The 12,825-nt window shown below is 25.8% G+C and overlaps 1 protein-coding gene across 1 annotated transcript; it reads right to left on the bottom strand.

Moving 5' to 3' along the window:
- Window positions 1-4,313: 4,313 nt before the first annotated feature.
- Window positions 4,314-5,627, bottom strand: LOC137810187 (geranylgeranyl pyrophosphate synthase, chloroplastic-like). Its single transcript, XM_068611337.1, has one exon. It carries the CDS (start codon window positions 5,468-5,470, stop codon window positions 4,364-4,366), a length of 1,107 nt encoding a protein of 368 aa, XP_068467438.1. The 5' UTR covers window positions 5,471-5,627; the 3' UTR covers window positions 4,314-4,363.
- Window positions 5,628-12,825: the final 7,198 nt, after the last annotated feature.

Here is a 12,825-nt window from a genome sequence, read left to right on the forward strand (position 1 = left end):
ATAAAAATAAAATAAAATATGATCAACTATCTTCATTTGTCTCCTATCGACCTCTCGCAATATAATTTATTTATAAAGCAGATAACTTTTAAATTTTAAATTTTAGAAAGATTTTATACATAGCAAAGCTATAAAGAGATAATTTTTTCAATGAAAATAAAAATAAATACTTATAACTTGTTTTGAAACTTTAAATTTTTTATCAATATTAAAATTTATTTCTAAAGAAAACTGTAACTCTTACGTTAACTCTGTGAAATACAGATATGCTATTATGATTAATATTAAATAAATAAAATTATTTTATTAAATTTTATATATTAATAATAGTAATTTATAACGAAAAATGTATTTAACTTAAATTATTTGTAAAACAAATAATGACTTAAAAACATATTAAAAGGGTGAATTGATTGAAAAGGATCTTTAATTTTTTTTTTAAAACTTCACTTAAAAATGATTGTGATTTATGAACATAAGAATACCACAACTTTAAGATAATGAATAGTAATAAGAAATAAAAAACACACAAAAATATTTATTTTACTTCGATTATTTCTAAATTTACATACACTTAATTCAAACAATTTGGACTGAATTTTTCACTAAAATCTTAAAATTATTCAATTATAAAAAAAATGTGTAACTAAACCAAGATAAAAAAAAAAAACTACTCATTATTAAATCATTTCTTATTAAGATTTTTCAAAATGTTATGAAAACATCCGGGATGTGTTTGGATAATGTGTGAAAATTTGATGGAATGGATTTGTGAGGATGTGAGAAGAAAGTGAGTTTTTTTTTTATTAAAATATGTTGGGATGAATGTATGAGAAAAATTTATGTGAGTTTGTGAGTGATGTGATGGTTGTGAAGAGATTTTAATTTTTTTTAAAGATGTAAAACATTACTTTACAAATTTATCCTTACCTATTAAAAAGTTTAATAATGAAATAATTTTTTTAATTCAAAATATATTCATAAATTTTAAAATTATATATTTAAGATTATGTTGTTTGCTTCTTGGATTATGCATAATTGATTTGTGAAATGGTTTGATTTATGAAATTATTTTTATTTTAGTGTGAAATTACTAGTTTACCTTACTTTCTGTTTTGTACTTGTTTTAAAATTTATGATTATGTTTTGTACTTGTTTTAAAATCTATGATTGTTACACAATAACATATGATGTTGAAGACGTTAAAAATACATATTAATATAGATAGAGTAGTCCATATTTCTTTTATTATTTTGTTTTTAATATATATATATATATATATATATATTTAATTAGATAATATTTATAAGAATAATTTAATTTAACAAATATTGAAATGAGAATTTAATTTTTTATATAAACTGTTTTACGGAAACATGTTTTTCTTTCTATGGTATTAAGGAGGAAGTGTGAAGGAATGGTTGAGAGGAAATTTGACGAACAAGTGTCAAGATGAGAGAATAACATACACTACAAATAATACTTCTTCAAATAATACTTTTAATTATCAAATAAAATGTTTATTAAATAAGATTATTTATGTAACTTTTTCACTAAGCATTAAAAAAGACTCCTTACAAGAAAAACGTTAGAAATATTTGATGAAGAGATATGTAGTACGACTTAGAACAGAAAAAAATAAATGTTAACTACTATCATGTTGTTTTATCTTTCTGCATGTGTTTCACGGGATGTCATGAATTACGTGCTAAAATTAAAAGGAATTATAGTTTCCGAAAAGAAAATTGAATTATGCATTAATGGGGAAGCGAAAATTCAAAATTAGGAAAAAACGCGCTTCCAACCTTATCAGATAGCCGTCTCTAGGCACAAACTATTTTTTTTTTCTATTTTGTAAACAAAAATTTAAGCTGTCCTAAATTAAGAAAAATAAAGACCATCTAGTTTAGAAAATTATGTGTAATAATTTGTGAGAAAATCATTAATATATGTAATATTTTCTTCTTCAAACAATCTAAACTACTTAATGAAAGTTAGGTGGACATTGTTTTAGTCATAGTCTTATTCTAAAATAAATTCTTATATATTTGAAATATTAATTCTATACATTTTTTGATTGAAATGAATTTCTAAAGAAAATTTAAGTAAAAAAAAATCAATATTTCACATAGGATATATTGTTATTTATCTTTGTTTTACAATATTTTATGCATTTTAAAGGGACTGTATACTAATAGATATGCTTTTAACCTATCTGGATAAATATTATCGTTCAAAATTGATTTTAGATAATACCATACAAATATCAGCAAATTTATTAAAATGTGTTTATCTAGTATAAATATAGGAAGGTTTTTACTATATAATAATCATGAAAGTATATAATCTGAAAACAAATCTGAAGGATAATTCAATGAATTTTAATATAAACAAACACGCCAAAAAATAATTAGATTAAATTAACAATCAATACAACAAGTCTATAAGTTCAAGAAAACATATTACAACAAATTATTAAATAAAAAGTAATTTTAGAGATAAAAAAATTATAAAATAAAAAATAATTAATTTATATATTATTTTATAGACTAACAAAATTATTAATATTTAAATTAATTTATATAATTAATAAGTAGTTTCTGAATAATAATAATTAAAATTCGATACTTAATTCAATTTAATAATTATTTATTAATACTAAAAATTAACTTTTTTAGTTTTTAAACTAATATTTAATTTTATTAATATAATAATTAATTATTTTTTATTAATTTTTTTAATGAGTTTTTAGTAGTAATAATTAATCCTAAATAAATTTTTCAAAATCAAATACTCTATTGTGAGATATTTATTTTATCTTATTCACTAGAACAATATCCATTATAAAATTTATTAATTTAAATTTTTATATTGTTTACACAAAAATATAAATAATATTTGTATTTGAAAACACTGAAAAATTTATTATCGGTGATAAAAAATGGGTCTGTGTTAATAATGTTATTCACTCTTCTTTCTTTTTTTTCATTAGAAAGCAATAGTTATAAAGATTTTTTTTACATGTTTGTCTTACTGATTTTAGTCATTTGTTTTTTATATAACAATAGTTCCTACAATTTTTTTCTACATAGTCTTTTTTATTTGCAAGACTTTTCTGATGAAAAAAATTTACAAATATAGTGAGTCAGAAAGCAAAGTTGAAAATGGAAAAAACAAAAATAAAAATTAATATGATTTAAATAATACTTACTCTCTTACTAAAGTATAACGCTTGCCATTAAAAACAATTTTAATAATTATTTAATAATTATTAAAGAGTAACACATTATTCTTAAATAAGAGTAGTTGATGTTGAAATTGCACATCAATTAAAAATAAGAGTAGTTGATGTCTTTACAAATTAAATTAGGTAAATTAAATTTAAATTTTACTTTTTATAAAGTCATTTAGAATTCATTTTAAGGAGTGTTTGTATTGAATCTATTGTACACTTATTATTATACTATTTATAAATAAATAATTTTACGCAGGAGTTTAAGGAGTGTTTGTATTGGATCTATTGTACACTTATTATTACAATATTCATAAATATATAATTTTACGCAGAAGTTGACTGATCTGGATATGAATAAATATGTTAAAAATTTCAAATAAATTAAAAATAAATATTTTTTATAATATATATATTTTTAATTAAACATGAACTAAAAAAATGGTTTGTTAAAAATGTGAGAAAGGTGGAAGAATGTAGTTTTGAAATGGAGAGAGTACAAATTAGGGACTAGCTGGTTAATTTAATTTTTATAATAAAAAAAACTGGTTAAAAATTAATATAAAATAATTGATTTCATAAGTTTCAAAGATAAAACCAAATAATGATCACATGTTCCCCTGGAAGAAGAACCTATAGTTTGATCGCCCCTGACAGTAAAGAATATGTCCTATCAAAAATTCCGAAAGCAGGTGACACACAGAGCCAAAGCAATAAAAAATACCTATATTTTATTACAAATTCACTCAACTACACACACACCTTAACAAACAAAATTGACGACGAACGAAGCAAAGACGTGAACACAAAACTATTTGACGCGTCCCCAGAGACAAAACTCGGTATCCAATGTCTTCAGATGCTTTGCACACTCAATCACACTAACTAAACTTCTTTTTTTTTAATATAACGTGATTATTATATTCTTGATTTCGTTAACTTTTTTTAACTATTATTAATATATTAAACTTATCTTTATTATTAATAACTTTTAAAGTGTTATCATTGTATTTATTAATAAAACATGGAAGTATTCATAATATTTAATGAAAAATTAAGATTTCATAAATAGACTATCAGATTCTGATAAACTGTAAATATTGTATTAATAACGAAAATATGAAGTATTAATTAACTTTGCCTGTAAGCGATGTAATCGGTTAAAGCAAGTAGCGGCGCTGCCTTTCGGGGATCAAACCCAAACAATTGTTCCTTGGCTTCCTGCAGCAGTTTTTCAGCAAACTCCTTAGAGTTATCTATCCCTAAAAGTTTAGGGTACGTGACCTTATCAGCGACCAAGTCCTTCCCCGCCGTCTTCCCCAATTCCTCGGACGTCTTAGTTACATCCAGAATGTCATCAACCACCTGAAACAGCAATCCGATGCTCCTGGCGAACTTCCTTAATTTCTCAACCTCCTCGTCCGACCCACCTCCCATTATTGCGCCCAACACAACCGCAGCTTCCAGCAACTTCGCCGTTTTGTGCACATGAATGAATTCCAACCTCTCCAACCCCACATTCGAGACCCCCTCCGAATCTATATCCACCACCTGTCCCGCCACAAGGCCTTCCCCACCGATCGATTTCGCCAGCTCCCCAATCGCGCGAACCACGCGCGTCGGGGACACGCCCTCGGTCGCCATCGCCACATGCTCGAACGAGAACGCAAGCAGCGCGTCGCCAGCAAGGACCGCCACATCCTCGCCGAAGACCTTGTGGTTGGTGGGCTTGCCGCGGCGGAGGTCGTCGTTGTCCATGCAGGGCAGATCGTCGTGGATGAGCGACATGGTATGGATCATCTCGACCGCGCAGGCGGAGGGGATGGCGGTGGCCTCGTCGCCGCCGACGAGCTCGCAGGCGGCGATGCAGAGAATAGGGCGGACCCTCTTGCCGCCGGCGAGGAGGGAGTATCGCATGGCTTTGTGGATCTTCTCCGGGTCGCGCAGCGCAATGGCTGCGTCCAAGGCTTTGTTGACTGTGTGGGCCTTGTGGAGCATGTAGACTTTGAAATCGAAGGTTTGATCTTCGATTTCCGCGATTCTCACAGTACTGGTGTCTACCTTAGTGGGCACAGCAGAGACTGAGAGAGAGTGAAAAGAAGAAGAAGAGGATAGTTTTGGCGTTGGTGGTTTGATGGTATTGGGAAGCAGTGAGAGAGTGTGGAAAAGGGGAGTGTGAAAGAGAGGTGAAGGTGTGATGAGCATGGAGGAATTAAGACAAACGTTAGGAGAAACCATGTTTGGTACCAAGTGAGAAAGACGAAATGGTGTTGTGCTGTCTTACGTGTTCTTTGTTGTGGTTGGCCTTGTTAGATATATAGACTTTGGCCTCAATGCACGCCTCTTACCCTATACATAGTGGGATCATTTCTCATTCCCAAAATCAACAAAAAGAAATTGCTTAATCAAACAAATGCATTCATCTTTGCACATTTCATTAATTAATAATTAATACCGATTAATAAAAAATGGTATTAAAAGTTAACGTGTATGAATTATTTCCTCTTAAGTCACGTATTTCATTTAATATTTAATTCAAATTTAATTTTTTGTTTCCCTTATATTATCAGATAACTCTGTATTTTATATTTTTATTCTATTTTTCCCAATTTGTGATTTTAGTTTCTTTATTTTAGAATAGATACATTTTGTCCTTGATTTTAGAAAGTTTATTTTTATTTTTTTTATCAATAAAAAATAAATTAATTAAAATGGACATCTAAATTTCAATCCTATCACAAAAGGTCATATTTCCCAAATCCTATCACTATAGGTCATAGTTCCCAGAAAATTCATAGTCCATAGATATCCTATAACTTCTTTACATGGTACACCAAGAAAATTAGAAAATATTAATAGTACCTTTAATGAGTTTATAATTTAGTTAAATCAAAATACAATATTTGTAAAGTTAAAAATAAATATGTTTAGAATGTGAGAAGTAATTATATCAATTTTGAAATAATATTCATATTAGTGTTTGTTGTGAACTTTTAGAATAGTGTTATCCAGCAGATAGTATATGGATGAGAGAAACTCAATAGGTTTACGTATAAAATAAAATGTCAAAATTAAATTTATAATAAATGCTTAAAGAAAAGGATTGGATTGGAGAAACTCAATGGGGGAAAACACGAGCCCCAACAAAAACTGGGAAGTGCGTCAAAGATAGATAGATGCTTAAATCACTTTCTTTATGGTTATTTATGGTTCTATTCACTTTCCAAAGACGTTTTCAGAAATTGTCTGTAGCAATGACAATGACGTCATGGTGCTAATTTTTATTGTAATGTTTCGAATCAAGAGAGTAATAAAATAAGTGTGTATTATTAATTAATAACAACTATTCTCAATATGATTTTGAAGATGATAGTTATACACTACAAAAATAATAAAATAAAAATTATTTTTTTATAAAAAGTAATTAATTGTTATAGTGATTAAATTAAAAATATTTTAGAAATTAAAAAGAATTGATTTTTAAATTAGTTTATATTATTTTTAAATTGTTTCTAATTAGTAAATCAAGGTTTTTTTCTATCAAATTTATTTAAAATATAAATAATTAGTAATTAAATATTTATATAGTTAATTAGATAATAATTTAGAAATTATTTAACAATAATAAAAATTAATTTAAAATTGTTTTTTTAGTTTTTAAAATAGTTTTTAATTTAGTTACCATAGCAACTAATTATTTTTTTTTCTAAAGTTAATTTTTATTTTATGATTTTTTTATAGTAATAAAATTCAACATGTACCAAGGTTTGTGATTATATATATATATATATATATTTCTATTGAAAATTAAATAGCTTTGAATTAAGAGTTAATAACATTGTTTTCTTAAAAGAAAAATAATTAAGTGAATAATTTACTGATGTTTGAAACAAAAGTTTTAATATAATTACAAAATTTTAAAAGTTCACTGTTTTTAATGAATTTATTTACATGTTTCAATTATTTATGAGTCTCATATATTAATAATTAACAGTGACTAGTATAAAATTAAATTGCTGTAAAAAGTTAACGTGCATGAATTATTTTCTTTTTTATTCATATACTTCATGCATTGTGAAGCGTTTGAAATGATTCATTTAATATTTAATTCAAAGTTAATATATTATGCTGTTTAAATTAAATGATAAAACCGAGTTTTATTTTACTTTCTTAATATAAATAAGTATCCTAAAAAATATTCAGCAATTTTGTTTTTTTTAAACAGAGATATTTAGTCTCCTATTTTTTTCAAAAACCCGTTCAATACTCAATTATATATGTTTTATTTCTTATATTTCATTGAACTCAATAGTTTGCCCGTCTAATTCTCAATTATATCCATTTTATATTTTTATTTTAATGAACTCAATAATTTGCTTGTGGTATATTAAATCAGCATGTTAAAATAAAAGAATAAAACTTATGTAAATTTATGAATTGGGCTAAAATTTCATTTTTTAAATACGTGAACCAAATATATTTATTTTAAATTAGAATATCAAATTTACACAATAAACTAAATAAAATAATTAAAGTTGTATTTATGACAAAACGATATTTAACATCTTGTTTAGTTTAGATAATGGGTTAGAACCGGAAAGGATAAGATTAATGTTATATTGGATGAAAAAGAAAAAATATATTTCTCCATTTCATCTTTATTTTCTAAATAAATATATTTAACTTGTATTCTTATTTATTTATTTTCATTAAACTCACTTATTTTCATTGTATTTTTTCATTAACAAATAAAACATGAGAAAATGAATGGATGGTAGTTAGAGTGTTGAAAGTCAAATCGATTAAAAAACAATAAAAAATCTTTTGGATTATGTTTCGTTTAAATAATTATTATGGAAGATGCAATAATCTTTTGGATTATGTTTCATTTAAATAATTATTTAATAAATAAATAAAAAATCTAACTAGAAACACCATTTAATAGACCGTGACAAGTTGAGAATGAAGAAGAGATGAAAGGCAACAAAGGCCAAGAAGTATATGACAAATAAAGAATGTGGCATTGGGTGAGGTTTTGAGTGAGAAGGAATCTGTTGCCATTTCTGGGGTCTCTTCTGTGACTTTTGTCCTTATCCTTCTGTTTTCATGTTTTTACTAAAAACACTAAAAACTGTTTCAGCCAATGCATGTATTTGGGTTGGTTGGGAGTGGACACGCATTAACTCCAACCTAACGATGAAGATTTTTTTCACTCACATTAAATCAAATATTTCATTTTTATTTTTAAACTAATTTTAAATAAATTATCTATTATATTTTTTTTCTTCATTTTTTCTCTCCAAATAATTTTTAAAACATAATAAAAATGATATATATATATATATAATTGGAAAGTAATTGTTATATTGAAACTCAAAAAATAACAAATAAAAAGAAGAATGCCAAAATAAAGATAGGGAACATAAAAAATAATTATTGCATTTTATTTTTTAATTACGAGTATTTATGCAATTTTAAACATGTATTTTTTTTTCTTCTTACTTTCTATTTTACTAAGTAACCGAGGAAAAAAAATTATGCCTCACCGCATTTAAAAGTATCCTAAATGTACTCTTTTTTTAATATTGGGATGATAAAATATTGAGGTTTAAAGTATCATTTTTTCCAATGTAATTTTTTTATTATTAAAATGACTTGACTTAATCAACTTGTTAGTGTTATTTGTCTTTTTTTTTATTAATTTGTATTTTTTAATTAAAGTAGGAAAATTATTGGATAATATTAAAATAATTACCTCCTTTATCAAACTCTTTGTAACTTTAAGTTTCATAGATAGTTTGAGTATAAAATTTGATTAGAAGTTTGAATTTAGTGGCTTACTCTAAAATACACAAGTTATACACTTAATCTCTTTTGCTCTTAGATGTTTCCTAAAAAAAATTTTTTCAAAAGTTTCTTTATGTAGTTGTCTTAAGAATGAACTTCTCCTTTGGATTTCATCATCCACCATATCTATCCATCAAAACTTCTTTTCTTATCAACACATATAGGATATAGGATATAAGATAATTTCTTATCTTTAAGCACTGAGTTTTCTTTCTTTTTTTTCTCTCTACATCTTTGATTAGTTTATTATAAACTCATCTTCTCATTGAATATATGAGGTTTGTGCTTATAAATTAATCTAAACTTAAATAAGGATGATCATGTATTGCTTGAGATGTCTATGTTGTCATCCTGATAGTCTTGAGTTTATATAAAACATATTGATGTTGTTGGTGTTGTGTTGTAAAGTTACATCCATAATCTATATAAGTTTGATTATTTGTGTCATACGTATATGTGGAAGGGGAGTAGGAGGTCCCAAAAGTTTATGTATCACCTCTTAACACGTTAAAAAAAATTATCATAGAATCATAGTAAAGGTTCTAACTATATTTTTTGAACTAAAATCACATAAGAAACACAATAAACCTAATTTCTTTAGGTCAATAATGTTAGAAAACTCGTTTGACTCTTATCATATGATATTTTTGTCTATTTAATTCAACATGTTAGAACATGAATAATTCATCAAACCCCGTGACTTAATACTTATAAAACTCATCAACAAGTCAATAGTACCTTCCTTGTTATCATTATAATACTACTCTGATAATTACTAATCATCATTACTACACTTCTTATTCCAACATATCATCCATACACTGTCTGGTCATTAATCACACTTTGTGGTTACATAACCACCTTTTAAATTAAATGACCTGTATATTTGGAATAAAACAATCTATATTCATTTTTAAACAACCACTCAAATATATATTAATCTTAAAATTGAATTATAAACTAATAAATGAATGCCACTTAGTGATGACTCACGTAGCTTGAGCGCTATTTTAATGCTTGAGTGGTACTTAAAAAGGAAAGAGAGATGATTGATGCAACATTTTTCTCGTTGAGCAACAAATCAATGTTTGAGTGTTCAAATTTATAAAATAAATACTTATTCTCTTGTCACTCAAGGTCAAAGTAACACTTAAGGCGACCCAACTTAGTGCAAAAATATAGTAAGTTTAAAAGTCTAATACAAAACATTGTTTCATCATTCTTGAGTGATAATACATTATTTGAGTGACAATGTGAAATCTTGAGAAAAGAGAATACACGTGACATCTTTCTCACTTAATCTTCATGGCAAAACTTGGACAAAAACTTTATCTCTTAAAAGACTTGATGAATGTTTTAATAATAATATTATGTATCTACAATAAATATTATCGTTTAAGCGATAGGTTGACGCTCAAATAACATAAAAAAAATTCTGTACTTTATCTTTCTAATATTATATATATATATATATATATATATATATATATATATGAATCTGAGAGAGAAAGTATAAGACAAGTGAATGATATATAGTACTCATGATTGCACCTATCTATACTAAATTTTACAATTGAGATCCAAATTTAGATTCATCTCCATTTAGATACTTATATCTGGAGTGTAATAAGTATCATTCTATTCAAATTCTATGTAGACACAACTCAAGTAACTCTTTCTAATCGTAAAAAAAAATATCTTACATTCTAATAGTAAGATTGTTGGTATATTTTTTTAGCTACTATCAACAAGCCTAATAAAATAAATCATAACATAATCTAGCAACACTTGTGAACCATAATGATTTAGAGAATTATACGATAAATTTCTCAAAATAAATAAATCATGAAAATAAATTGAGATTAACTTGTTGATAAATTTAAAATATTCTGATTAAATTAATTTGTAAGAACTTTTTTAAATAATTTTTTAAATTTGTATATAAATTAATTTTAATTTATAAATAAACTAATCTCACTTTTTTTAAAGTTTATTTATCATAGATTTTTTGTAAGATATATCTTGATGAGGGTCTTTAAATTTAATTTGTTACAAGACATTTGAAAAACTAGTAAACTTGTTATATTATTAACTGAAATAGGTTTATTAATAATTACAATTTCCTCGTACTATTGATAATATATATATATATATATATATATATATATTTTGTTGGATTATTATATATAATTATGTATATACAGTATAATGCAATAAAATATTTGTTTACAAATATATTTGTTAGGCCTTTTATTGTATTAAAGATGGTTAATACCCTTATTTTGAATGACATCAAATAAATAATTATGTTTTAAGGTATCAAACAAAATATCATTTTAAATTCATTCAGATTAAGTGTTTCAAACAAAATATTAGATGTGCTAAGATTAAGTATAATATAAGTCTAGGATTAATTATTTATCAATTTATACTTTATTTGGTATTATTTTTTGGAGTGTCCTGTAACATTTCCTATTTTGCATTTATATATAATCAAATAAAAGTAAAACAAACAAATAATATGTAATTAACATATGAATATGTACAATTATTTCAAAAAGATATCCTTTTTATAGAGATTTTAATATATACACCAAAACTTTTTGAAACAAATAAAACATTCAAATGAAAGTTATCTCATCCTCGAGCAACCTCATGTGCTCCTGTGTATATTATCACAGATAAAGAAACAAACCCAAACAAAAAACAGGATAAACTAGCTATATAAATATTTATATATAATTTCAATTTCAAATTAATAAACATAATTCATCAAGTGTCATACAATTTCTTAAACCATCAAATGTCTATTAAAATTCATAAATTCTTCTTTCACATGTCAGACTTCTACTGACTCACAACACATAAACACTTAACTCTACTTTCAGAAGACTCATGCGTTGACTTAGACTCAGAGATATGCATCTGTCATACTATCTCATCTCACGGTGAAATCCACATAGTTGTGCACATAAATAATACCAATATCATCTCTCCCAGTATGACATGGTTAACTCATATAACAGGTCAAGTTAGTTATCGTTCAAACAACTTACCCATTCATATGAACCTCATTCGACTCTCACACTACCTGGATAACTTCATCTATACGATTTCATTATCTTAGGAGAGTCAGGATATCTCCTTCTAGACGAATTCCTAGTCAAAGCACATCCTAAACAATCTTAACACTGTATTTTCTTTCTTGAAAATACTATGTCTTGATTAAAATTCATATTCCACATCTCACAATATCCAAAATCACACAATTAAATCATACCAAAGCTTAAAATTTCATTTAACTCATAATTTTATAAAACTACACTCAACAATTCATGTTCAACATTATACAAACACTCTCATTGAGTCTATTAACTATTATGTCAATTTATAAACCAAACTCATTTAAAATCAAACAACCAATTCTCATCAAACATTTCATTTGAATTAATTCAACAAACTATTCAAATACATTCCATAACTCATTCAATTCCAAACTCATACATTCTACAAGCTTAGGGTTTTATTGACAATTTTAACTAGCTTTCCTTACCTGAACTTGAGCAGATGCTCCCTAAGAGCTCCAAACTACCAAAAGCTCAAGGGTAGCCTAACCTGCACAACAGAGTCCTGATAAAAAATCTAATTATACCACTAGGACTCTGAGCTAATAGAGACTACTTCTGAAGATAAAAGAATTGCATGCAAGCTTAAACTAAAGACAAACCTAACCATATCAAAACTAA

The sequence above is a fragment of the Phaseolus vulgaris genome, chromosome 2 (assembly GCF_000499845.2).
Source record: "Phaseolus vulgaris cultivar G19833 chromosome 2, P. vulgaris v2.0, whole genome shotgun sequence".
Classification (NCBI taxonomy): Eukaryota; Viridiplantae; Streptophyta; class Magnoliopsida; order Fabales; family Fabaceae; genus Phaseolus; species Phaseolus vulgaris.

What these genes read in the sequence shown, in the direction of transcription:
- LOC137810187 (XM_068611337.1), bottom strand. Translation starts at nt 5,470, where the DNA reads ATGGTTTCTCCTAACGTTTGTCTTAATTCCTCCATGCTCATCACACCT.